General features: G+C 46.8%; 1 protein-coding gene across 1 annotated transcript in view; it reads left to right on the top strand.

Moving 5' to 3' along the window:
* The first annotated feature begins 2468 nt into the window (after positions 1-2468).
* The window catches only part of nomo (nodal modulator), a 67639-nt gene continuing 42127 nt past the window's right edge, over positions 2469-27980 (top strand). The window contains exons 1-14 of the mRNA XM_038819374.1: positions 2469-2649; positions 3999-4088; positions 4889-4934; positions 5754-5854; positions 6350-6453; positions 6546-6618; positions 7431-7583; positions 7886-8023; positions 15771-15860; positions 20332-20437; positions 24192-24342; positions 24469-24646; positions 26191-26332; positions 27765-27896. Coding sequence (XP_038675302.1) covers positions 2515-2649; positions 3999-4088; positions 4889-4934; positions 5754-5854; positions 6350-6453; positions 6546-6618; positions 7431-7583; positions 7886-8023; positions 15771-15860; positions 20332-20437; positions 24192-24342; positions 24469-24646; positions 26191-26332; positions 27765-27896 — 1639 coding nt within the window. The 5' untranslated portion in view covers positions 2469-2514. The remainder of the gene's footprint in view (positions 2650-3998; positions 4089-4888; positions 4935-5753; positions 5855-6349; positions 6454-6545; positions 6619-7430; positions 7584-7885; positions 8024-15770; positions 15861-20331; positions 20438-24191; positions 24343-24468; positions 24647-26190; positions 26333-27764; positions 27897-27980) is intronic.

Here is a 27980-nt window from a genome sequence, read left to right as displayed (position 1 = left end):
AACATAGAAGGCCAAAGGGCCTGTTCTGTGCTGTACTGTTCTATGTTTCCTCTGGGTGCTCCAGTTTCCTCCTACAGTCCAAAGATCCCCCCATTTCCAATAAGAGGGGAAGGATATGTCATATATTGTATGTTTTATCTGGCTTGCCATGCAAGTCAGGGCATTGTGAGATTACAGGATCCATGTTTTCTCATTAGTTTGACTGTATCAGGAATAAGTGACCGTTGTAATGTTCACAACCTTTACGTCTACTTGGGTGGTGATCAAAAACAGAACAGACTCTTCATTGCCTGACTGGATGAATTTCTGACAGTAAATTGAATCGGATTTTACTCTACTTGCATCATATAACCAGGAAAGTGGCAAAAAAAGGTCATGAGAATGGCTTCAGGGATCTGGAACTTCAGTTACATAGATCGATTGGAGAGGTTAGGACTAATAGATTGGAGTGGTTAGGACTGATTCCCTTGGAGGGGTTAGGACTGATTCCCTTGGAGGGGTTAGGATTGATTCCCTTGGAGAAGAGAAGGTAGAGAGGAGATTTGGTAGAAGTATTCAAAACCCAGGGCGACCAGCTCTTGGGTGGGAAGTAAAATGGGGGACAGTTTACTTTGGGGGGGGGGGGGGGGCTGATGGGGTCATGGGAGCGGGGGTGGGTTTACGCTGCTGATGGGACTGTTGGATTGGGGAGGGATGAGTATGTTTTTTTTTCTTCGTACATGGGATGCAAACGTCGCTGGCTGAGCCAGCATTTCTTGCCCATTCCTAAGGGCAATTAAGAGCCAACCGCATTGCTGTGGGTCTGGAGTCACATGTAGGCCAGACCAGGTAAGGACGGCAGATTTCCTGCCCTAAAGGATATTAGTGAACCAGAGAGGTTTTTACAACAATCGATCATGGTTTCTTGATTGCCACGAGACTTTTAATTCCAGATTTGTATTCAACTTGCACTTCACCATCTGCCCTGGTGGGATTTGAACCTGGGTCCCCAGAGCATTACTCTGGGCCTCTGCATTACTCGTCCAGCGACAATACCACTTATGGTTGCAAGCCTGGATTTGGGCTCGAGACTGCTCAGCCACTGGACCTGATTTTGGAATCAACTGCTGTCGCCAGCTGGGATCCCCCCTCCTCTCCCCCTCCTCTCCCCCTCCTCTCCCCCTCCTCTCCCCCTCCTCTCCCCCTCCTCTCCCCCTCCTCTCCCCCTCCTCTCCCCCCCCCCTCCTGGAGGCTCGCTCGACACCCTTGACCCAAAACACCCTCCCGCCAAAGCCAACCAGTTCGGTGAGGAGACTGCTGACCAGTGCTCCCTTATGGCCCTCGTGTTGGCTCAGGTCTGTGGATTCACAGTGGTGCAGAGCGCATGTGCAGATGCAAAAGGTGCAGACGCAAGGAAATCCAGGACAAACGGCGTGCCGGGAAACTCCAAGCTGGGATATGGAGCAAGGAACCAAATTACCGGGACTGTTCTGGAAAATATGAAGTTAAGGGAAACTTGTTCCCGCTGGCGGAAGGCTCAGGAAGAAGAGGGAACAGATTTAAGGTAAATGGCAAAAGAACGAATGGAGACTTGGGCAAGTGGTTACACGATGGGCTGAATGGCTTATAATGTAATTTGGTTTTTCTCCCGGGTTGCTGTCTGCCCTGTCGAGGCGATTAAAGGGATGGGATAGGATTGATGGGATATTGATGGGATAGTGGTATTATCACAGGACAAGCAATCCAGAAACCCAGGGTAGTGCAGGAACTTCGAATCCTGCCAGGACATTTTTTTGGAACTCGAATTCAATAAAAATCTGGAATTAATAGTCCAATGATGACCATGAAACCACTGTCGATTGTTGTAGCCATCTGTTTCGCTAATGTCCTTTCGGGAAGGAAATCTGCTGTCCTTACCTGGCCTGGCATACATGTGACTCCAGACCCACAGCGATGTGATTGTCTCCTAAATACCCTCAGGGATGGGCAACAAGTGCCGGCCCCAGCCAGCCACATCCATGGACAAATAATTAAAATCATTTACTTCAATTATCTAGAATCCTAGCAGTTACAGCAGGAGGCCATTCAGCCCATTGTGTCTGTACTGGTTCTCCAAAGGCAGAGTTCTTCCCCCAGCCATTCCCCTGCCTGTTCCCAGCAGCTCTGCACTTTTTGTTCCAGTCAATGATCCCATTGTCTGAGGATCTCACACCATAATTCTGACTGGCTGCAGGGCAGCCCTGGAGGGGTTGGCAACCCTCTGGCTGGGCGCAGCCTGTTGTGAATGTTCACCGCCGGGCGCCAGGTGGCGGTGTCGAGGGAATGAGAGACGGGGGAGTTGAGCGTCCGCGGGTGCCGGCCGCCAGCAGACAGGACTCCGGACAGCGCGTGCGCGGGTGCCGGCAGTCAGGACCCCGGACAGCGCGTGCGCCAGCAGACAAGACCCCGGACAGCGCTTGCGCGGGTGCCGGCAGTCAGGACCCCGGACAGCGCGTGCGCGGGTGCCGGCCTACCGGCAGTCAGGGCGCCGCTGGGATGGAAGGCCGCAGGCGGCGGGCTCTGCTCGCTCTGCTGGCGCTGCTGAGTTGCCGGGTGGAGGCCGAGGACATCGTGGTCGGATGCGGGGGCTTCGTGAAGTCGGACGTGGAGATTAATTACTCGTTGATCGAGGTGAGCCTGGCCCCCAGGACCTCTCTGCATTTGTATAGCGCCAGAGCTCCACCCCCCCACCCCACTGCCCCCCCACCCCACTGCCCCCCCACCCCACTGCCCCTGCCCCCCCACTGCCCCCCCGCCACTGCCCCCACTGCCCACTCTGCCCCCACTGCCCCCCCTCCCCCCTGCCGCCCCTGCCCCCCCACCCCCCTGCTGCCCCTGCCCCCCCACTGCCCCCCGCCACTGCCCCCCACCCCCCGCCACTTGCCCCCCCCCCCACCCACTGCCCCCCACCCCCCACCCCCCCACTGCCCCCCCACCCCCCACCCCACTGCCCCCCCACCCCCCCCCACTGCCCCCCACCCCACTGCCCCCCCACCCCACTGCCCCCCACCCCACTGCCCCCCCATCCCACTGCCCCCCCATCCCACTGCCCCCCACCCCACTGCCCCTGCCCCCCCACTGCCCCTGCCACCCCACTGCCCCTGCCCCCCACCCCCCACCACTGCCCCCCGCCACTGCCCCCCCCCACCCCCACGCCACTGCCCCCCCCACCCCCACGCCACTGCCCCCCCCACCACCACGCCACTGCCCCCCCCCACCCCCACGCCACTGCCCCCCCCCCACCCCCACCCCCACGCCACTGCCCCCCCCCCTCCCCCACGCCACTGCCCCCCCCACCCCCACGCCACTGCCCCCCCCCTCCCCCACGCCACTGCCCCCCCCACCCCCACGCCACTGCCCCCCCCACCCCCACGCCACTGCCCCCCCCACCCCCACGCCACTGCCCACCCCCACGCCACTGCCCCTGAGCATGGTGTTCAAAATGGATTTGACCAATGCTTCGCATAACGTCCCGTTCCTTGTACCCCAGCCCTGTGGTGAAGGCCACTCGACCATTAATCTTTTTTTTAGGTTTATTTTGTCCCTGTTCACAAGTTTTTAGTGCTTCTTGTACTTGGATCTCTAAATCTCTCTGCTTCGCCATGGTCCCTAGCTACCTGCCATTTAGTAACTACTCCGATTTTATCTTGGATCCGGACTGGATGTCCTCACGCTGAAATCCACCTCCCCCAGTTTTGTCCACTCGCTCGGTCTACCACCTTTCTGCTCCCATCTGCAGCTCTCAGATTTTTTTTTGGTGGTGTTTTCAGGTGTTCGTTTTGGACTTTTCCTGTACAACCTGTCCATCTACTAGTGCAAGCACACAAAAGGAGATGGACTGGAGATAATTTCATTACTCTGCGGTTCTGTATTAGGGGATATTTTGCATCACTTTTCTCCAAAGCAAATGCTGTCTTCTGAACTGAGATTTCAATTTTCTGCTGCATCCAAGGGAAAACTGTTTGTGATTGCTTCCACAGATTAAATTGTACACAAAGCAGGGCACACTGAAATACCAGACCGACTGCGCACCCAACAATGGTTACTTCATGATTCCTCTCTATGATAAGGTAACTCAAATACCAAAAACTACTTTTCAGACTTTTTGATGGCGGTAAAAATTGGTGCTCAAAAGATAACCTGTCAGTTCAGGAGAAAACTATCTGTCAACACTCCAGACTATTAATGTTCCAAACTTCTTTAATGACCACTTCACTTGCCAGAGAGGTGCTGACTGCAGTCACCTGAACAATGGCAGCAGCGTCAGTTTGTGAAACTGGGGTGGCTTAATGGTTTGATAAAGAAGAATCCTATTTCCGTTGGAAAGTGTACACTTTCTGCAGAATTAATTCTCTCAATTCATTCTATAGTCTGGTTTGCAACATCGTGCTCGCAATGTTAAATAAATCTGTATTTTAATAATTCCGTCGGTGAACAGCGCATGTTGTTTGTATATATTTGTACTAAATTCTGATATCTCTATTGTAATTTATAATTTAAGTGCAGCATGGTAGCATGGTGGTTAGGATAAATGCTTCACAGCTCCAGGGTCCCAGGTTCGATTCCCGGCTGGGTCACTGTCTGTGTGGAGTCTGCACGTCCTCCCCGTGTGTGCGTGGGTTTCCTCCGGGTGCTCCGGTTTCCTCCCACAGTCCAAAGATGTGCGGGTTAGGTGGATTGGCCATGCTAAATTGCCCGTAGTGTCCTAATAGTAAGGTTAAGGGGGGGAGTTGTTGGGTTACGGGTATAGGGTGGATACGTGGGTTTGAGTAGGGTGATCATTGCTCGGCACAACATCGAGGGCCGAAGGGCCTGTTCTGTGCTGTACTGTTCTATGTCTAAGTGTACTCCGTGTTTATTTCCTCTGTAGGGGGATTTCATTTTAAAAATTGAACCTCCTTTCGGGTGGAGCTTTGGTGAGTATTCTTAATTTACCCTGACAGAACTGAACGCATTTTTGAAATGGCAACAGAATGGGCAAAGTGGGTTAGGATGGAGGAGGAATCTTGTAAGGGGTCGGGTTTGAGGGCTGTGGTGACGGCAGCATTGCCAATGGCCCCGAGTAGGTATTCAAGGAGCCCGGTGGTCCAGTCCTTCGTTAAGATATGCAATCAGTTGAGGAGGCATTTTAGGGTGGAAGGGATGTTGGTGCTAACGCCACTGTGCGGGAATCATGGGTTTGAGCCTGGGAGGAGGAGGGGAGGGGGGGGGGGGGGTGGATAGTGTATACAGGAGGTGGAGGGAAGTGGGGCTGGTCAAGGTGAGGGATCGATCTGTATTTGGAGAAAGGGTTCGCCAGTCTAGCGGAGCTAAAGGAGAGGGTAGAGTTGCCGAGGGGGAATGAGTTTAGGTATCTGCAGGTTAGGGACTTTGCGCAAAAAGTCTGGAGGGGGTTCCCCAGGTTGCCGGGATACACCCTGCTGGAGCGACGTCTGCTTCCAGATGTGGAAGGGGAGGGAAGAATTGGGGATAAATATAAGTGACTGGGGGAGCAGGGAGGCGAGCGGGTGGTGACGATCAAGGAGAAATGGGAAGCGGAGTTGGGAATGGAGATCAATTAGTGAGTATAGGGACAGTGCTGCATTCAACCAGCAGAACAAGGCATTGCACATACCCCGAGTGTAACATTCCTGTCCGTATAAAATAATACCTCACCTGGCTTTGAGCTTGAGCAAAGCCACAAGAGATCTTCTAGTGTTTTATAAATATTCACAGCAGTTTTTCTCCATTACCAGAGCCTACAAACGTGGATCTTCATGTCGATGGAATTAATGACATTTGCACCAAAGGCGAGGACATCAATTTTGTGTTCACCGGCTTTTCGGTCTCTGGAAAGGTAAGAGTGAATCTTCGAATTCCTCAAGAAATCTATAGCTGCTGAACCTTGTCCGGCACCATCGCCACTGCAGAACAATTTTGGTGGAATATTATAATAATGAAAATCGCTTATTGTCACAAGTAGTCTTCAATGAAGTTACTGCGAAAAGTCCCTAGTCGCCACATTCCGGCACCTGTTCTCGGAGGCCGGTACGGGAATTGAACCTGCGCTGCTGGCCTTGTTCTACAATGCAAGCTAGCTATTTAACCCACTGTGCTAAACCAGCCCCCACATTGGAAATGATTTTTCCTAATATATTTGGCGGAGTCTGCCATTGGCATTTCCGATCTGTCAGAGGAACCACGGGTTTGTTTATGAAACAATGCGATGACTAACTCTACCTTCCAGCTGTCAGTTTGCTGGTGAAACAAAGTATTTCTTATTAATTAGTTTTGTTCCATATAGTGCAGTTGCCAGTCCAAAAACCAAATAACGTGACTTTTGTTTTACCAGGTGCTAAGCAAAGGGCAAATTTCAGGACCCGCTGGTGTCCATGTTAACTTGAGAAAGGTGGGAAGGGATGTCGATCAGACTTCGTTGACTCAAACTGGAGGAAAGTATGTACTTGTTTAACCACGATTTCAATATGGTGAAGAAGAGGAGCTCGCTTGATTTTGGAAAGAAATTTAATTTTTCTTTCTTTTGACAGATATGTATTCACAAAAGTGCTGCCTGGTGACTATGAAATCTTTGCATCTCACCCCACCTGGACCCTGCAGAAAGTAGGTTTGCTTATAACTATTGGTTAATAACTGCTACAGTCGGATATTCTCAAAGTGAATACATTTTGGTGAGCATTTCTGCGTGGCCATCCATGCAGGGCTCAGATGGTGTGGCTGTTGTGCAAAGGCCGAGGGGTTTCTGTGGACCTGTGGGTTACCTCAATGAAACATAGCCGTGCTATATGGTGGCACAGGTTTTAGCACTGCTGCATCACAGCACCAGGGACTCGACCGTGGGTGACTGTCTGTGTGGAGTTGGCACGTTCTCCCTGTGTCTGCGTGGGTTTCCTCCGGGTGCTCCGGTTTCCTCCCACAGTCCAAAGATGTGCAGTTTAGGTGGTTTGGCCATGATACATTGCCCCTTAGTGTCCAAATTAGGTGCTGGTTAGGTGGGGTTATGGGGACTGGGTGGGAGAGTGGGCTTAGGTCGGGTGCTCATTCAGAGGATCAGTGCAGACACAGTTGGCTGAATGGCCTCGTGCACTGTAGGAATTCTATGGTTCTGTATCATGGTCCAGCATCACACCAGTGAGGATGCCCCCCCCCCCCCCCCCCCCCCCCCCCACCACCACCGAGTGTTACACATGTTCTTTATATCCTATCCCAGATCCTCAACTAGATTATTGGCCTCCATTAATGACTGTGTATTTGTCACTCTTCAAAATCGTATGATGAAAGTGCCCTTGTACTCTTTTATGGGAGCTACTGTATTGGAAGTTGAATGCAATTTGCTGGAATTTTAGGTGAAATCTGATGATTTTTTAACTGCAGTGGATGTCTTGAATTGTAAAACATATTTTTTGGTTCTTTAGGCATCGACTTCCGTGCAGGTGATCAATTCTAATGCAAACACAGTTGATTCCCTTGTGGTTGCTGGGTATGAGGTATTGGGCTCTGTGCGAAGTGATGGAGAACCAATGAAAGGCGTAGTGTTCCTGTTATTCTCTTCATCGGTCGCAAAACAGGTGAGTGAATTGCCTGATTTTTATGTTATGGTTGGGGCCTTTGTAACATTTTAAGCGGAATTATTTTCCATTTGAATTTAATAATTTAAAGGCATTTGTAATTGACCTCTTTATTTAAAAAAAAAAAGGAACCATTTCATTTTTCTTTTGCAACACCTTTGGGAAGGCTAAACGAGAAGCCGCAGTGTTGTGGGGAAGATGGCAATGATGGCTGATTCCCTTGAAAGCCTCTAAATTGCTGTTATTTTTCATCCTACAAAGTAATTGCTTCTGACAATTAATGTTCCTTTTCATACTGGTAGGATATCTCTGGATGTAATTCATCTCCAGTTGAAGGATTTCAAACAGCAGATGAAGCCTCATCTTTCCTGTGCAGTGTTTTGTCAGGAGAAGATGGATCATTCATTTTTCCGTCCCTCCCCAGTGGAGAATATACGGTGGTAAGTGATGGCTAATTCTGCGTGCATTAGAGAGGGTTGAGTTGTCATATCTTGGTTGTCTGTGTGCGCAAGCGGCGTTGTTGCAAATACACGGATGCAGTGGGAGATTGAAAACGCGATCCTTCCTGAATGTTTCTTTGTGCACAGATGTGGGATGGAGAGGGGAGTGCAGGTGCTTGGGTTAGTAGAGGTTGAAGCCCGACCTAATTGTACTGCAGTAAGAAAATCCAGGTTCCCTGGAAATGACATAAACATTAAGCCCTTTCTGCACCGTCAAGATCATTCTGATGGGACCAGCACAGGTATGATGGGCCAAATGGATTCCTGTACTATATGGTTCTACGTTTTTAAATGTGTTTGAAGAATGTGACATTGAACATTGCTGAAAAGAGACATCTTGCCGAAGTTTTTTATCTCGCACTCATCAGGGCGAACACAAGAATAACAAATTTCAAGTGATTGCAACAATCTATACTACAGAAGAGAAGGATGCTGATTGGCAGTATTATGATCCCAGTTGACGTTATGAGTGGACGGGAAGATCCCAGAATGGAACCCTGGCTCAAAAGACTAACTTTTTAAAAACAAAGTGGAGGAGCAGAGTCACCGGACCGCTAATTAGTTTAAACAACAAGAAAAAACATTTATTAAACAGGGAAAAAATGGATTATTATACAATATTCCCCCTTAGTTTAAAAGTTAAACACAGGTTTTAGGATTAACATGGATTGTTAAATACATCTTAAGCCAGGGTTTTTCAAAGTGCGAGTTGCGACCCGTAATCAGTTGCGGTGTTCCCGATCGCTGGAGAAGTATACAATGGCTGCTACCACCATTTGTATTGAGAATGGCTCGCTTTAAATGCGAAGAAACGAGGCTGTGTGCAGTCTACCGGCCATTCGCGGCAGCAGTGAGTGAGTCACGTGCCTTGCATGTCCACTTCATGTCAGGCGCCCTTCATGTATGTGCTTTTGGTGCCAAATCACGGAGGAGGGTTTCTTCCGTTTTCTAGCTGCTGGCAAGCAAGGCAAGTCGACTGTGACGATGGAGGGTTTTCTTACAAGTAAGAGACAGCCAGAGACACACACATTACCTACTGGACAGGATCTGAGTCCGGGGCAAGACAAGAGCAGTGCTAGTGTTAGCTCAGTACAGAGCACCGGGGCCTCTGGTTAACAGCCTACAAAGAACAAACTTAACTCGGGAACAAAGCAGTATCTCTGGGTTGTTACCCGTGCCACGTGCTAGCGAGATGAGGAATAGGGAGAGAGAGCAGTTGAACACGTGGCTACAGGGATGGTGCAGGAGGGAGGGTTTCAGATTCCTGGATAATTGGGGCTCATTCTGGGGTAGGTGGGACCTCTACAAACGGGATGGTCTACACCTGGACCAGAGGGGTACCAAAATCCTGGGGGGGGAAATTTGCTAATGCTCTTCGGTAGGGTTTAAACTAGTTCAACAGGGGTTTGGGAACCTGAATTGTAGCTCCAGTATACAGGAGGTTGAGAGTAGTGTGGTCATGAGTAAGGTTTCAAAGTTGCAGGAGTGTACCGGCAGGCAGGAAGGTGGTTTAAAGTGTGTCTACTTCAATGCCAGGAGCATCCGGAATAAGGTGGGTGAACTTGCGGCATGGGTTAGTACCTGGGACTTCGATGTTGTGGCCATTTCGGAGACATGGATAGAGCAGGGACAGGAATGGTTGTTGCAGGTGCCGGGGTTTAGATTTTCAGTAAGCTCAGGGAAGGTGGTAAAAGAGGGGAAGGGGTGGCATTGTTAGTCAAGGACAGTATAACGGTGGCAGAAAGGACGTTTGATGAGGACTTGTCTACTGAGGTTAGAAACAGGGAAGGAGGTCACCCTGTTAGGGATTTTCGATTGGCCTCTGAAAAGTTCCAGAGATGTAGAGAAAAGGATTGCAAAGATGATTCTGGATAGGAGCGAAAGTAACAGGGTATTTGTTATGGGGGACTTTAACTTTCCAAATATTGACTGGAAACGCTATAGTTCGAGTACTATAGATGGGTCCGTTTTTGTCCAATGTGTGCAGGAGGGTTTCCTGACACAGTATGTAGATAGGCCAACGAGAGGCGAGGCCATATTGGATTTGGTACTGGGTAATGAACCAGGACAGGTGTTAGATTTGGAGGTAGGTGAGTACTTTGGTGATAGTGACCACAATTCGATTATGTTTACTTTAGTGATGGAAAGGGATAGGTGTATACCGCAGGGCAAGAGTTATAGCTGGGGGAAGGGCAATTATGATGTGATTAGGCAAGACTTAGGATGCATCGGATGGGGAGGGAAACTGCAGGGGATGGGCACAATGGAAATGTGGAGCATGTTCAAGGAACAGCTACTGCATGTCCTTGATAAGTATGTACCTGTTAGGCAGGGAGGAAGTGGTCGAGTGAGGGAACCGTGGTTTACTAAAGTAGTTGAAATACTTGTCAGGAGGAAGGAGGAGGCTTATGTAAAGATGAGAGGTGACGGTTCAGTTAGGGCGTTCGAGAGTTACAAGTTAGCTAGGAAGGACCTAAAGAGAGAGCTAGGAAGAGCCAGGAGGGGACATGAGAAGTCTTTGGCAGATAGGATCAAGGATAACCCTAAAACTTTCTATAGATATGTCTGGAATAAAAGAATGACTAGGGTAAGAGGAGGGCCAGTCAAGGACAGTAGTGGGAAGTTGTGCGTGGAGTCCGAGGAGATAGGAGAGGTGCTAAATGGATATTTTCCGTCAGTATTCACACAGGAAAAAGACAATGTTGTCGAAGAGAATACTGAGATACAGGCTACTAGACTAGAAGGGCTTGAGGTTCACAAGGAGGAGGTGTTAGCAATTCTGGAAAGAGAGAAAATAGATAAGTCCCCTGGGCCAGATGGGATTTATCCTAGGATTCCCTGGGAAGCTAGGGACGAGACTGCTGAACCTTTGGCTTTGATCTTTGTCATCATTGTCTACAGGAATAGTGCTAGAAGACTGGAGGATAGTAAATGTTGTCCCCTTGTTCAAGGAGGGGAGTAGAGACAACCCCGGTAACTATAGAGCAGTGAACCTTATTTTTGTTGTGGGCAAAGTCTTGGAAAGGTTTATAAGAGATAGGATGTATAATCATCTGGAAAAGAATAATTTGATTAGTGATAGTCAACGCGGTTTTGTGAAGGGTAGGCCGTGCCTCACAAACCTTATTGAGTTCTTTGAGAAGGTGACCAAACAGGTGGATGAGGGTAAAGCAGTTGATGTGGTGTATATGGATTTCAGTAAAGCGTTTGATAAGGTTCCTCACGGTAGGCTATTGCAGAAAATACGGAGGCATGGGATTCAGGGTGATTTAGCAGTTTGGATCAGAAATTGGCTAGCTGGAAGAAGCCAAAGGGTGATGGTTGATGGGAAATATTCAGACTGGAGTCCAGTTACTAGTGGTGTACCACAAGGATCTGTTTTGGGGCCACTGCTGTTTGTCATTTTTATAAATGACCTGGAGGAGGGCGTAGAAAGATGGGTGAGTAAATTTGCAGATGACACAAGTCGGTGGAGTTGTGGACAGTGCAGAAGGATGTTACAAGTTACAGAGGGACATAGATAAGCTGCAGAGCTGGTCTGAGAGGTGGCAAATGGAGTTTAATTCAGAATAGTGTGAGGTAATTCATTTTGGAAGGAATAACAGGAAAGACAGAGTACTGGGCTAATGGCAAGATTCTTGGTAGTGTGGCTGAGCAGAGAGATCTCGGTGTCCATGTACGTAGATCCCTGAAAGTTGCCACCCAGGTTGATAGGGTTGTTAAGAAGGCGTACGGTGTGTTAGCTTTTATTGGTAGAGGGATTGAGTTTCGGAGCCGTAAGGTTATGTTGCAGCTGTACAAAACTCTGGTGCTCGCAACGGGTAAGGCACTGACCATACCTGACCAGCTGTACCCAAACAGCCTGTGGTTGCAAAACTTAGAACAGTGTCCAACATTAGATGTGATTCTGCATATTGGACAACATTGTTGATCAAGAATCTGTCTAACTCAGCCTCGAATAAGTTCAGTAACCCAGCCTCCACTGCTCTCTGGGGTGGAGAATGCTCCAGCCTTATGGCCCTATCAGTCTTAAATGGAAGCCCCCCTAATTTTTAAACTCTGTCCTCTAATTCCAGATCCTCCCACAAGGGGGAAACATCTTCTCCGCCTCCATCCTGTCAATACCTCTCAGGATCTGAAATGTTTTAATTCTCACCCCTCATTCTTCTAAACTTCAATGGGTATGGGCCCAATCTGCTCATTAGATCACCCCTTCATCCCAGCAACCTGCTCTGAAAGCTTTCAATGCAATTATATATTCTTAAAATAAGTAAACTGAAACTACATAATGCTCCTGAAGTGGTCTCAGTAAGGCCCTGTACAGCTATAGCAACAGTTTCCAACTTCTATATTCAATTCCCCTTGCAATAAACGGCAACATTCCGTCTGCCTTCCTAATCGCTTGCTGTGGCTGTTTACTAACTGTTTGTGATTCGTCTAGCAGGACACCCAGATCCCTCTGGGCCGTAGAGTTCTGCAATCTCGCTCCATTTAATTAATATACTCCCTTCTTTATTCTTCCTGCCAGAGTGGGCAAGTTCACATTTCCCACACATTATCCTGTGCCAATTCACTTGACCGAGCAAAATGCCCTTTGTAGACGCTCTTTGTGCCTTTCACAATTTACTTTCCTACTTCTCTTTGTTTCCTCCACTAATTTCAGCTTGCTCAACCGGAAAATGACGCATTTATCCCTACTCTGTGCTTTCTGTTAGTTCGCCAATCCCCTATCTGTGCTAATATCATAGAATTTGCAGTGCAGAAGGAGGCCATTCGGCCCATCGAGTCTGCACCGGCTCTTGGAAAGAGCACCCTACCCAAGGTCAACACCTCCACCCTATCCCCATAACCCAGTAACCCCACCCAACACTAAGGGCAATTTTGGACACTAAGGGCAATTTATCATGGCCAATCCACCCAATCTGCACATCTTTGGACTGTGGGAGGAAACCGGAGCACCCGGAGGAAACCCACGCACGGGGAGGATGTGCAGAAACCACAGTCAGTGACCCAAGCCGGAATCGAACCTGGGACCCTGGAGCTGTAAAGCAATTGTGCTATCCACAATGCTACCGTGCTGGGTAATGTCTTATCCCAACACCATGAGCCATGTGTTGTGATCTTTGATCTGGCACATCACTAAATGCCTTTTGGAAACCCAAGCACACCAGGAACTCTTCCCACCTGTTTTTATTTTCATTGCTAGTTTTCTCTCGCACTCTAATTTATCTTTGTTCATTTGTTAGTCACCCATGACGGGTTTTTAAATTCTGTTCGATCTTCTGACATACCACTAAGCTTTGCAGAATAATGCGCTTTTTCATTCAGTTTGATGCTGTCTTTAACTTCCTTAGTTAACCACAGATGGAGCATCCTTCCCACGGAGTCTTTCTCAATGGAATGTATTAAATATTTAAAGATATGTGATAGGTGATATAAAAAACTTTAAAGTTATCAGTAGAGACCTGCAATAATATCCGTTATGGATACAGGTGGTGCTTTCCTAAGGATTTTCAATGTAATTAAGTGTAATGCTTGTTCTGCTTTGAACTAAGGTTACGTGATAAGCTGCTATTAGAGATGCTATTTTCCATTGAAACTCGGTTAATAAAAGCTTTCAGTCTGCCTGTTGCCACAGGCTGTGGCCACCGGGTGTCTCTGCACACCGGCCTGTTCCATTTGAAGCCCTATTCTGTGGGCGATTTTGTTTGTGCAGATAAATGGTTTAACATTTTAATTTTTTAATATCTTATTTCAGGCGCTTTCCTCCCCCCTCCCCTGACCCAGCTCGGCACTGTTGTTTCCCGCTGTGTGGTTGTACTGTGTTTTTGTGTTACCCTGCTTGAGTAATCTGTGCCGGACTATTGGTCCAAATCACTTGCCTGCTTTAGATTTTCTTCATTTGTAAATAGAGGCAGATCTCCCATGTTGCTGCGTAAGGAGAATAAAATCAAAGGCGTTTTTCAGGCCAGCAGGATTTGAGGGCAGGTAGATTGAGCCAAGCTGGGGAAAGAGGCAGGAAATGAAATGAAAATCGCTTATTGTCACGAGTAGGCTTCAATGAAGTTACTGTGAAAAGCCCCTAGTCGCCACATTCCGGCGCCTGTCCGGGGAGGCTGGTACGGGAATCGAACAGTGCTGCTGGCCTGCCTTGGTCTGCTTTAAAAGCCAGCGATTTAGCCTGGTGAGCTAAACCAGCCCCAAGGAGAGGAAGTGAAGAGAAAAGAAGAGAATGGGAGGAGAGCACAGAGCAGAGGAGGCGAAGGAGAATTGGAAGAGGAGGAAAGAAAGGAGATGAGAAGAAGAGGGAGGGTTGGAGTTGTCCGTGTGAATTATGCTTTGATGTTTGAGTTGGCTGTGATCTGTTGAGTAGTTGGCTTGGCTCGAATACTAGCTTGGAATGTCCAGCAAAGCGTGTGTGTGAGTGGGATTTCAGTCTCACTGGGGTTGTGGTGCTGCCTTTACATGAGTTCTATCTGAACAGGGGATGGGGTGGATGTCTCTTTGTGAGTTGGCTCTATCAATTGTCTTTTACTATTTTGCAGAGGGAGCAGTTGTGCCATTTGTCTGAGCATGTGTCAGGTGTTTGTTTTGGCCCTCACGAGAAGAGTGATGTTCTGGTACCTTTCACAATCACAGAATTGTTAAGGTGCAGAAAGAGGCTATTTGGCTCATCGCGTCTGCACCAGCTCTTCAAATGAGCAATTATGACTTTGTGCCATTCCCCTGCCTTTTCCCAGTACCCCTGCACATTGTTTCTATTCAAATAATCCTCTAACGCCCTCTTGAATGTCTCCATTCAACCTGCCTCCACCACACATCCAGGCCGTGCATTCCAGACCTCCTCGCTGTGTGAAAAGTTTTTTCTCACATTGCATTTGCTTCTTTTGCAAATCACTTTAAATCTGTGCCCTCTCGTTCTCCATCTTTTTACGAATGGGAACAGATCCTCTCTATCTACTCTGTCCAACTCCCCCTCAAGACCGTAATCAAATCTCCTCTCAACCTTCTATCCGAGGAGAACACTCCCAACCTCTCCAATCTATCCTCATAACTGGAGTTTGCCACCGCTGGAACCATCATGCAAACCTCTTCTGCTCTGTCTCCAATGCATTCACATCCTTCCTATAATGTGGCGCCCAGTGCTGCATCATTAACATACATCAGGAAAAGAAGGGTCCCAATACTGATCCTGGGGAACTCCACAACAATCCATTTCCAACCCGAAAAATATCCAGTGACTACTACTACTCGTGTTTCCTATTCCACAGCCAATTTTGTATCCACGTTGCTACTGTCTCTTTTAGTCCATGAGCTCTAACTTTTCTCACAAGTCTGTTGTGTGGCACTGTATCAAATGCCTTTTGAAAGTCCGTGTGCACCACATCAACAGCATTACCCTCATCAACCCTTTCTGTTACATCTTCAAAAAGAACTCCCAAGTTAGCTTTCAGCAGCATTCTTTACATCACTTGGGAATTTGGTCAAAGGACCTCACATTGCTCCATTTCTTTGCCTCAGGGTGAATTCACCCTCCAACCAGATTCTGCAAACGTTCGCCTGGAACGTTTGATGAAAAGACTGCACCTGTCTAAAGATTTGTTTTGCAAATGTTTGTCTTGATATGCATGTAGTTTTTGGTTTATCATGTTTGGAAGCCTAATGAGTTTTTTTTTGGATTCTTTAGGTGCCATTCTACAGAGGAGAAAGAATCACATTTGATGTTGCCCCATCAAGACTAGATTTTTCTGTGGCACATAACAGTTTAAGGATTGAGGTACAGTGCTGTAAAACCATGTATCCTGTTTGTTTGTCTAACTCCGAAGCTTATAAATTAGTCGATTGTGCTGCGTTCCTCTGGCATTGAGTAACATGTGATGAATATTTAGCACGATGACGTGCGGGTGTGTGATGCTGATCTTAATGTGGTGCCGTACAATGATGAAAGCTATTTCCTGATGAGCTCTAATGAGTAGTTAACTGGAAACCAGTGCAGTTAATGGAATTCTGCACTTCAGAATGTACAACTTTACAGCAAGTGCAGGGTAATTTATTGCTTAATGTTAACTGTATGGTCAGTGTCACTGTGTTAACAAATGCATATTGAATCTTATCAAAGCAGAGGTGGTGTCACATGAGAACTAGGGAAACCATGTCTATCAGCTAACAGTACACCTGGGGAATGGAAGAGGTAGCAGCTGAAAATTGAGCACTTCCATAGAAGGGGAGGTGATATCAGAGAGACATTTATATCGGTCTCTGTTTCTGGCAGTCAGTTCTTGACCAAGATCGCTGAGCAATTGGCTTGCGTGCCTGTTATCTCTCTTGGAGTGATGCATGGGGGGGGGGGGGGGGGGGGGAGCATATGGTAACAATGAAGGAAAAGCTACTAAAAATAACTTTCCTGGTTTTTATAGCTCTGCTTGGGGAATAAAATGCTGAGGGAGAGTCAGTATTTGAAACCAGCTATTTTCAGAGGTGTAGTAGCGACTTAACTGTATTTCTGTAGAATTTCAAAACCTAACCAGACCACTCGTACAACCAGGAGGTTGATAGAGAAATACAGCACAGAACAGGCCTTCGGCCCACAATGTTGCGCCAAACTTTTGTCCTAGGTTAATCATAGAATTTTGGACAATTTTTCATGGTCAATCCACCCAACCTGCACATCTTTGGACTGTGGGAGGAAACCGGAGTACCCGGAGGAAACCCACGCACACACGGGGAGGATGTGCAGACTCCACACAGACAGTGACCCAAGTCGAAATCGAACTTGGGACCCTGGAGCTGTGAAGCAATTGTGCTATCCACAATGCTACCATGCTGCCCGTAAGAAGTTAACCTACACTCCATTATTCTACCCTAATCCATGTACATATCCAATAGCCGCTTGAAGGTCCCTAACGTTTCCGACTCAATTACTTCCACAGGCAGTGCATTCCATGCCCCCACTACTCTCTGGGTAAAGAACCTACCTCTATATCTTCCACCATTTATCTTAAATTTATGTCCCCTTGTAATGGTGTGTTCCACCCGGGGAAAAAGTCTCTGACTGTCTACTCTATCTATTCCCCTAATCATCTTATAAACCTCTATCAAGTCACCCCTCATCCTTCTTCGTTCTAATGAGAAAAGGCCTAGCACCCTCAACCTTTCCTCGTATGACCTACTCTCCATTCCAGGCAACATCCTGGTAAATCTCCTTTGCACCTTTTCCAAAGCTTCCACATCCTTCCTAAAATGAGGTGACCAGAACTGCACACAGTACTCCAAATGTGGCCTGACCAAGGTTTTGTACAGCTGCATCATCACCTCACGGTTCTTAAATTCAATCCCTCTGCTAATGAACGATTGGATAGGTCTATCCACTTGAGTGGCAACTTTCAAAGATCTATGAACATAGACCCCAAGATCTCTCTGCTCCTCCACATTGCCAAGAACCCTACCGTTAACCCTGTATTCCGCATTCATATTTGTCCTTCCAAAATGGACAACCTCACACTTGTCAGGGTTAAACTCCATCTGCCACTTCTCAGCCCAGCTCTGCATTCTATCTATGTCTCTTTGAAGCCGACAACAGCCCTCCTCACTATCCACAACTCCACCAATCTTCGTATCATCTGCAAATTTACTGACCCACCCTTCAACTCCCTCATCCAAGTCGTTAATGAAAATCACAAACAGCAGAGGACCCAGAACTGATCCCTGCGGTACGCCACTGATAACTGGGCTCCAGGCTGAATATTTGCCATCCACCACCACTCTCTGTCTTCTATCGGTTAGCCAGTTTGTTATCCAACTTGCCAAATTTCCCACTATCCCATGCCTCCTTACTTTCTGCACAAGACTACAAAGGGGAACCTTATCAAATGCCTTACTAAAATCCATGTACACTACATCAACTGCTTTACCTTCATCCACATGCTTGGTCACCTCGTCAAAGATGTCAATAAGACTAATAGGAAAGGATCAACCTGTTCCACCATTTAGTTAGATTCTTGTTGATCTGCTCCATTTACCTGCTTTCACATTATATCACGTGACAGCCTTGCCTAAAAATAACTGATTTTAGTTGTGAAAATGAAATGAAATGAAATGAAAATCGCTTATTGTCACAAGTAGGCTTCAATGAAGTTACTGTGAAAAGCCCCTAGTCGCCACATTCCGGCGCCTGTCCGGGGAGGCTGGTACGGGAATCGAACCGTGCTGCTGGCCTGCTTGGTCTGCTTTAAAAGCCAGCGATTTAGCCGAGTGAGCTAAACCAGCCCCTGGTTTGTTGATTAAATGTTGATTAATCCGGCATTCCCGAATTCCACTCTGTGGGAAAATTACTTCCTGACTCTGGATTGCTAAAATAAATTATGACTAATGTAGCTACAATTTAGTTACAATCGGGGCAGCACGGTAGCATTGTGGATAGCACAATTGCTTCACAGCTCCAGGGTCCCAGGTTCGATTCCGGCTTGGGTCACTGTCTGTGCGGAGTCTGCACATCCACCCCGTGTGTGCGTGGGTTTCCTCCGGGTGCTCCAGTTTCCTCCCACAGTCCAAAGATGTGCAGGTTAGGTGGATTGGCCATGACAAATTGCCCTTTGTGTCCAAAATTGCCCTTAGTGTTGGGTGGGGTTACCGGGTTATGGGGATAGGGTGGAGGTGTTGACCTTGGGTAGGGTGCTTTTTCCAAGAGCCGGTGCAGACTCAATGGGCTGAATGGCCTCCTTCTGACTGTAAATTCTATGATAATCTATGAATTTCTCCCTCTTTTCCTTCCCTGTTTCCCTGTCCTTTCTCAGGACTGTCTAGGCTGGAGTATTTAGGTTCCACTCATACCCAGTTTTTAATCAGTTTCTGTAGTGGCTACAACATTATCGGCACAATTTAACAGAAAGGTTTCTAAGTGTCATTTGTGGCGGGTTTCTCCGGAGTTCCCCACCGCTATCTAATGACACTTCGTCACTTCTTTGGGCCCTGGGGAGTTTATCAACCCTGGGGAGTTTATCACTGGTTTAGCCCACACAGAATTTTTTTCATCACTGGAGAGCTGAGCTCTGATCGGCCACCATTTTGAAAGGGTGCCTCGATCTCTTCAGCGAGCTTGTGGATCCCCCCGCCGCCCATGGGAAATGTCATCCCTCACACGCCTGAGCATTATCTTCACCCCCCCCCTCGCGCACATCCCCATGGAAGGACACCCTGCTAGGGGGTCCCTCAGAGACCCCCCCCCCCCACTTTCAGGCCCACCCTACCCCCTTACAAGCCCCCATTTCCAGGACCCCCATCCGTCAGCACCCCCTATCTCCCAGAGGCCCTTTTTTACCTGCCCTGAACCCCCTCTACGCTTTATACCCCTTCCCCCTCCTTTCAATGGCAAGGCCCCCCTTGGGCCTTGACCCTTGGCAGTGCCATCCTGGCACTCTTGCATTTCCAACCTCTTGCTGGCTTGGTAGTGCCATCTGGGCACCTTGGCAATGCAGAGGTGCCAGCCAGGCATTGCCAAGGTGCCTGCATTCCAAGGGCTAGGCCTGGGGCCCACCCTGCACTATCACTGGCCACCCAGGAGCCTCCGATGCCCTGGGAGACTCCCTCTGCGGCCGTAACGCCTGGTCCATGTTTGTGTGGACCAGTACTGAATGGCGCCTGGCTGCAGCCTCCCTGGGGAGGCCGGTAGATACAGGGTAAGAAGGTCTAAGGCCTCCTTACGCAAGCATGGTTTGGTCCTGCCCATTGTGGGTGGGTTCCTGATCCCGACGCCTCGGGAGACTTGGGTAGACCTTGCGAGGCATTGTAGCTGTCGGGGGGGGGGGGGGGGGGGGGGGCTCGCCGTGGCCGGTAGATCGCTCCCTATATCTTTTAAGCTGAATTTGTACCCCATGTTCATTTGTTTTATTTCTTATATTGTGTGGGTTTATGTACAGAACTCGTATCTGGGTAACTGCCTCCATCCTGTTTATTTGGCTTGCTGGTGTTTCTCTTCCATTTTTTGCCATTGTGTAGATTTTGCCTTTCCAGGTTTGTCATTCCACAAGTGTTTACCTTTTCCCCAGCACACTGCCACCCTCCGTGTCACCGTATAGCCTGCTCTTTCAAATATCTGCAAGTCCATACAAGATAATATTGCCAAAACGTATGAAATTTATTCAACACTGGCCTACATCAATATCTTTCTTCATTGCTACGTGTTTCAAAGGCCAGTGTACGACTCCCCATTCATCTGTAGAAATTTGCATCATTTTTGTCTTTGTATGCAGCCTGTTTTCCGAGTGATGGGATTTTCTGTTACTGGCCGGGTTTTGGACGGGCCGAATGGACGAGGAGTTCGCTATGCTACTGTTGTCCTCAGCAACCAGATCAAAGGTATGTAAAAGGTGGTGTTGCATTGTTGCTGTATCGCTGCTGGTGCTGTCCTATAACAAGAGGACACGTTGTGATGTGCAGAGGAACGGCTGTTGGAAGTGTAACATGTACCAGAAAGGAGTATTTTGTGCACCATCTGAAATATCCAATTCCGGCCTTGTTGAATAAATAAAGGCCAGGCGCAGCGTGCATTACTGAAACTCATTGATCTGCCCTTTCTGTTTAATAGTTTCAATAAGATTTTGCCGCAAATACAGCTTCAACATGAATTTTTCTGGTTGAATGTCACTTGTGGGACTATGCCAGGCTAAGCACTGCTCCCATGTGTTTCTGTGCAGGAAGGGCAGTACAGAGCAGCAGGCATCAGCATGTATCAGCACATTCAGATCATTAACGAGGGATTTAGCTTTACTTTGCGCTGTTTGCGTTAAACTGCAGTTAGTGCAAAGTTTACTTTCTGATTTAGAAGAAATTATTTTTTAAAATAAATTTAAAGTACTCAATTCATTTTTCCCAATTATGGGACAATTTAACATGGCCAATCCACCCAGCTTGTACGTCTTTGGGTTGTGGGGGCGAAACCCACGGAAACACGGGGAGAATGTGCAAACTCCACACGGACAGTGTCCCGGGCTGGGATCGCACCTGGGACCTCGGCGTCATGAGGCAGCAGTGCTAACCACTGTGCCACCGTGCTGCCCGTTAAAAGAAATTCTTACCACCACACTGCATGGCCACTTATAAGAAACCAGCTGGATGAGGAGAGCTAATAGGCAATTGCTGAAATTCTCACCAGGCGTGCAAGCTTCTGAGCATGCAAGCTCTAGGTTATACTTTCCTGCTTCACAGTAATGCCAGCAATACAGCTATGTTTCCCTGTTTGTGTTGCTGTTCAAGTGCTGTTGGCAATGGTGCAGTTTAGCTGTCGTATTCAACTGTTGGACTGCAGTCTTTCATAAGTTGCTAACTCCCCAGTAAATATGAATTCTAATATTTGTACAGTTGAACAGAAATGCGTTTGGTGGTTATTGATAATCGCTAATGGTTCTCTGTGACCCTTTTCCTGCTGACATGTGCAATAGTTAATGATTTTAAACAGTGGTGCATAGATGTAAATTATTCACATATTTGCTGTTTGCCTGTTGTGATGCTCTGAGTTGTCAAACTGTTGAGCACAGTCTGAGCTCACAGCAGGACATTTCAGGTCACTGATAATGATGTGTGTGCCATTCTTAATTTAACTTTGTGGAGGGATGATGGGGAGCATATTGCAAAAGAACAGGATCAAAATCCCGCATGTCAGTTGTGTGTCTGAACAAAGAAAACAGTTATCTGTCCAGCTCCAGATGCAACAAGGGTTGGAAAATCAAATTTGGTATTGTGTTCTTGGAGGCTGTTTACGCAGTTTTTCTAGCACCCAGCAGCAAATTCTACCAATGCAGTTATAACCAACTTAAGCTGACTCAGAGCAGCGAATTGGTTGTGCTTGGTCTGTTGTGCCTTTTAAGATGTGTGTGTGTGTGGTTACACAGCAATCTTAAAAGGATGGCATGATGGAACAAAAAGACTGTGCACTGTGAGGAATAATTAGAGAGCGCATCGGCTATAGCATGGGTTAGATGCATAATCAAGATGCTTCTATTTTCCATAAATAACGTCTAATGTGCGAACACTAGACAAGCGCTGCTAACTCCAGCAGTGTGCGATTTCTACTTACCATGCTATGTGCCCTATCAGTGAACGAGCATGCCGGCTTATACTGGAATCAAGCCTGTATCAACTTGGCACCATGTTAAAAATACTCAAAAGGCTTGATTTTAACACTGCAAGTGGGTGTGTTTTGAATGGATTAAAACATCACCGTTTCATTCTATAGGCTAGGTCGAATTCAGTTTCTAAAAGACCAGAATTTTAATCTCTTGTGCTATCCAATTCTTGTTATAATTTTGGGAAAAGTTATTTTCCTGCTTGACAGGATGTGACGAATGGTGTGCCACAGGATTCGGTGCTGGGGCCTCAACTATTTGCAATTTATATAAATGTATTGGATGAAGGGACCAATGGTGTGGTTACTAAATTTACTCATGACACGCAGATAGATAGGAAATTAAATTGTGAAGAGGACATGAGGTTACAGAAGGATCTAGATCGGTGGGTGAGTGGGCAAAGATCTGGCAAATGGAGTGTAACGTGGGAAAATGTGAGGTTCATTTTGGTGAGACGAATAAAAGAGAAGCATTTCAACTAAATGGTGGGAGATTGCAGAGCTCTTGAGATCTAAGAATTTACAGTGCAGAAGGAGACCATTCGGTCCATCGAGTCTGCACCAGCCCTTGGAAAGAGCATCCTACCTAAGCCCAAACCTCCACCCTATCCCCGTAACCCCACACAACCTTTTTTGGACACTAAGGGCAATTTAGCATGGCCAATCCACCTAACCTGCACGTTTGGACTGTGGGAGGAAAACGGAGCACCCGGAGGAAACCCACGCACACACGGGGAGAACGTGCAAACTCCACACTGACAGTGACCCAAGCCGGGAATCAAACCTGGGTCCCTGGCGCTGTGAAGCAAATGTGCTAACCACTGTACTACCGTGCCCCCCCTAAGATGACTTTGTCCTTTGACCTTATTTAAGGTATTTGTATATGATGTGAAGAATATAAAATATTGATGTTGCAATGGACAAGGGCAAACATGTGGAAGAATTTTCCATTTCTAAATCTAAAATCCTGCTCCCTTTAAGCTGTGGAATGATATAAAGCGACTGGCATTTCCCTCAACCTCCTAGAGGTATTAGCGGAATTAACCACCTGACCAAAAATTAACATCGCATATTCTGACATATTCACGCAATAATGTCATGAATTGTCTGAATGCTGCTTGTTGACTAGGTGGAGGATAGTAAGTACCCTATTATATTTCAGGAAGGTGTCAATCTATTCCTAAATCTATCGATAGTTCTATAAATAGTCAAAGTCGACGCCGAGATTGATGTCAAATATATGGTGTATAGGGTTTTTGTCAGCTGAACACTTCAGCTGCATAGAATAACCTGTGACTGACACGCTGGACTCCAGGCTGCACAGAGTCTGAATGGAACTAGCCCAATTGTTTTGTTACAACGACAGTGGTGAAGCTACCTGTAATGCCCAAGTCTGGTACCCCTGTCTGTTTAAATTGCTGGGGTGGGGATTCCTGCTGTGACTTTCCTATAACAGCAGGATTAGTGTGATTGATTTTGTGGTGTGATATGGGAAGTAATGAAATAAAGGGCAGCACGGTAGCATTGTGGATAGCACAATTGCTTCACAGTGCCAGGGTCCCAGGTTCGAATCCCGGCTTGGGTCACTGTCTGTGCGGAGTCTGCACATCCTCCCCGTGTGTGCGTGGGTTTCCTCCGGGTGCTCCGGTTTCCTCCCACAGTCCAAAGATGTGCAGGTTAGGTGGATTGGCCGTGATAAATTGCCCTTAGTGTCCAAAATTCCCCTTAGTGTTGGGTGGGGTAACTGGGTTATGGGATAGGGTGGAGGTGTTGACCTTGGGTAGGGTGCTCTTTACAAGAGCCAGTGCAGACTCGATGGGCCGAATGGCCTCCTTCTGCACTGTAAATTCTATGAAATTCTATGAAAAGCTGGCAGAGTAACATCTCGGAGAGAAACCTCGCAATAAGCTAATCAATTTCCAAAGATTCTGTGGCTTCCAATCCCTGCATTGCTTTCATGTTTTTTTTTCTTCTTTCATGTTTGTGCAGTAACCACAAAAGCTGATGGCTCATTCCGGCTTGAAAACATGACAGCTGGCACATATACCATTAATACACAGAAGGAGCACATTTTCTTTGAGCCGGTCACTGTGAAGATTGCCCCAAACACACCTCAACTGGCAGACATCGTGGCCACCAGGTAGGCGGCTGCATAAGCACATGGAAGACATACTGTACGCATTTGTGTTCAACTGGCTTTCACTCCGCTGTAGCACCTCTTTCGAAATTAGTTTTAACAAAACGTTGTTTCTTCATTGCTCCGCAGCTTCAGTGTGTGTGGGCATGTAGCTGTCAAACGTTTCCCTGAAGGATTAAAGCAGATTATCAAATATAAATTAGCCATGGTGGCCCAAAGTAAGGATAAGGCATCACCGATTATAACAGAGACAGATTCTCGTGGATTATTCTGTTTCCAAGCCAGAGCAGGAACCTATGTCATTCAGGTAAAGTTGCTATAATACTTGGTATGATCATGTTTAACTGAGGTTGGGCAGCACAGTGGCATAGTGGTTAGCACTGCAGCCTCACGGCGCCGAGGTCCCAGTTTCGATCCCGGCTCGAGGGAGGTCACTGTCCGTGTGGAGTTGGCACATGCTCCCCGTGTTTGCGCGGGTTTCACGCCTGTACTGCGCTGTAATGTTCTAAGGGTTTCACAGGACGGTGCAACATCGTGGGCCGAAGGGCCTGTACTGCGCTGTAATGTTCTATGTTCTAAGAACATGTGCATGATAGGTGGATTCACCCCTTAATTGGAAAAAATTGAATTGGGTATTCAAAATTTTTTTTTTTTTAAATGTTTAACTGAGGTTACTTATTTGGAGAGAAGAGTTCGTGCAGGTTTTAGGCGTTTTATTTTTTGCTTTCTAAACTTAGGACCCCTATAGGGGCTGGTTTAACACAGTGGGCTAAATAGCTGGCTTGCAACACAGAACAATGCCAGCAGCGCGGGTTCAATTCCCGTGCCAGCCTCCCCGAACAGGCACCGGAATGTGGCGACTAGGGGCTTTTCACAGTAACTTCATTGAAGCCTACTCGTGACAATAAGTGATCATTATTATTATTCAGTTCTTCATTTGATTTACAGTTCTAATCTTGTATAGACTCTTGAACAACCAAGCCAGTCCAATCTATAAAGAAAAGTGCGTCAGCTGTAATATATCACTTTAGATGTTAAAAATACGAATTGTGTTATGATTGAATTTAAAGCGCTCTGTTACATTGTTTAGCTATAATGTTCGCAACCTGCGCAAATCGATAGATTTGTCTCCTTTATTAGAATATTCATCCATGCACATGTGGTAAACATGTATAGTGTTGAAAACATTTCCAGTATCACAGTGTCGCTCCTCGTCAAGTTTAAGGGTAGGCAGTGAATGCTGGCAAGCCATTCGATTGTGGGGGGCATCATATTGGAATTTTATCACCACCTCCCCCACAGCTCACAGAGGTGATTACACAGACTTTGGGAGTAGGAACAATCAGTGATTTTACCCTCCCTAGTTCAGGGGCACTGAGAAAATATAGCATGCTGACTACCACTCATAGAATCATACAGTTTACAATGCAGAAGGATGCCATTTAGCCCATCGACTTCTGCACCGGCCCTTGGAAAGAGCGCCCTACTTAAGCCCACGCCTCCACCCCATCCCCGTAACCCAGTAACTCCACCTAACCTTTTGGACACTCGACTACAATGAGCTAACTCAGCACGAGTTGAAACTGTGACTTTCAAGCCTTAGACATTGGCAGCATCTACGCACGAGACAGGCTGGGATTCTTGCTAAAATAACGTTTAATGGTGGAATAAAAATTTTGTTTTTATTTATCACTTTTTCGCAATCTTCCCTTAGATTAGACATGCTGCGAGTCGCAGGCATCGATGAATTTAAAAAGCATTAAGAATGAAAGGTTGTAGTAACAGTGTAATGGCGGATGAAGAATTGCTGACAGTGTTTAACACGGTGCTTTCTGACTATCAATTCCATAGGTTATGGTCAGTGAAAATGAAGCAAAAGCAGGACTTGCACTGAAGCCAAAGTTTCAGACTGTCACAGTTAAAAATGCACCGATTATGGATCTATCCTTCACCCAGTTTATGGCATCTGTGACTGGGAAAGTGGTCTGTTTGGGTAAGTGTGAGCTTGGTGAGTCAGCATGTTTATTGAATAAGTCTCACGATCAGTAAGAACTTCACCTGTATTTAAAAACACTTTACTCTTTTATACTCCAATCTATAATCAGTGTTCCTTTCAATTAAGTAAAGATTGCAATCTTTAATGTTCCTTTGACCATTTTGGACACTAAGGGCAATTTTAGCGTGGCCAATCCATCTAACTTGCACATCTATGGATGTGGGAGGAAACCGGAGCACCCGGAGGAAACCCACACAGACATGGGGAGAACGTGCAGACTCCACACAGACAGTGACCCAAGCCAGGATTCGAACCTGGGACCCTGGAGCTGTGAAACAACTGTGCTAACCACCATGCTACCGCGCAGCCCTATAAACAGACGGCAGCAGGACTCGAACCTGCAATCTTCTGATCTCATAACTGCAATCACCGAAGTCAGACATCTTATCCATTAGGCCACGTGGTTTAACATAATAAAATATGCACAGGAGCTTTAAAAAGCAAAATTTGGCACCCAGCCACGCATATTAGGTCATTTGACAAAGAGCTTGGTCAAAGAGCTTCAGATTTAAGGTCTGTGTTAACTGAGGCAAAGAGGCAGAGTGACGGAGAGGTTTCATTCCAGAGCTTGGGGCCTTGGCAAATCAAATTTGGGGATATTCAAAGATCAGAATTAAAGGAGCTCTGTTATCCTGCAGGGTTGTGGGGCTGTACGGAATCACAAAGATGGGGAAGAATTTGAAACCAGGGTGAGAATTTTAAAATGGTGACACTGCTTAACTGAGTGCCAGTGTAAGATAGAGAACATGTTCGCTGTAAAGACATGGACAACATGCATCTTTATGATGCCTGGTCACTATTGTAGCTGTTTTTCGCCACTTTGGGCGTGTTAACCGTATGCTTTTCTTACCATTAAAATTGAATTCCCAAGTTTTGAATTTGAAAGTATACAGGAAACTAAACTCTCAACCAAGCATTTTGTCCCCTCAAAAACAGAAGCAAAATATTGTGGATTCTGGAAACATGAAATAAAATCAATGGGTGGGATTTGTCCATGTTTTTAAAAAATGACAATTATTCTCTGTCACAGCATGCATTTGTACAGTACTGTTGGTGCAGTGTACAGAAAATATGATTCAGTGTCCATGATGGAGAGTAATAGATAATGAATTTTCACAGATTCTTACCGATGTCCTTGGGATCCAGGTCTGAGGAATGATAGTTCAGGTATACTCCAGGGTCTGTTGTAGAGATTTTGTAGGATCTTTGTATTTTATCTATATTCCTCTTCTTTGGTCTGTTAAAGAACAGATAAAGCGTTTTCTGCTTATGTAATGGATTAGCTGAATGTTCAACGTTTGGTGTGAAGAATTAATTTTATACTTTTTGTAACGTTTTAATGAGCTAGGCTCTTGCTGTTTTTGTTCAGATTCCTGCGGTAATCTTGCTGTGACCCTTCAACCTTTGAGTCGTCATAGTGACAAACAAAGCGTGCAGCTCTCAGCAGGCGTTGACTCTGTGTTGTTCACTTTTAATGATATTTTGCCTGGCAAATACAAAGGTAGGAATTTTGAAGTTGGATGCACAATTGTATGCTTACCAAGTGTCCAATTTAATCAAGTGAATATAATTGTCATTGTTGGGG

Source organism: Scyliorhinus canicula, chromosome 15, assembly GCF_902713615.1.
Source record: "Scyliorhinus canicula chromosome 15, sScyCan1.1, whole genome shotgun sequence".
Classification (NCBI taxonomy): Eukaryota; Metazoa; Chordata; class Chondrichthyes; order Carcharhiniformes; family Scyliorhinidae; genus Scyliorhinus; species Scyliorhinus canicula.
Note: the sequence above shows the minus strand (reverse complement) of the source record. Positions and strands in the feature narration are given on the sequence as shown.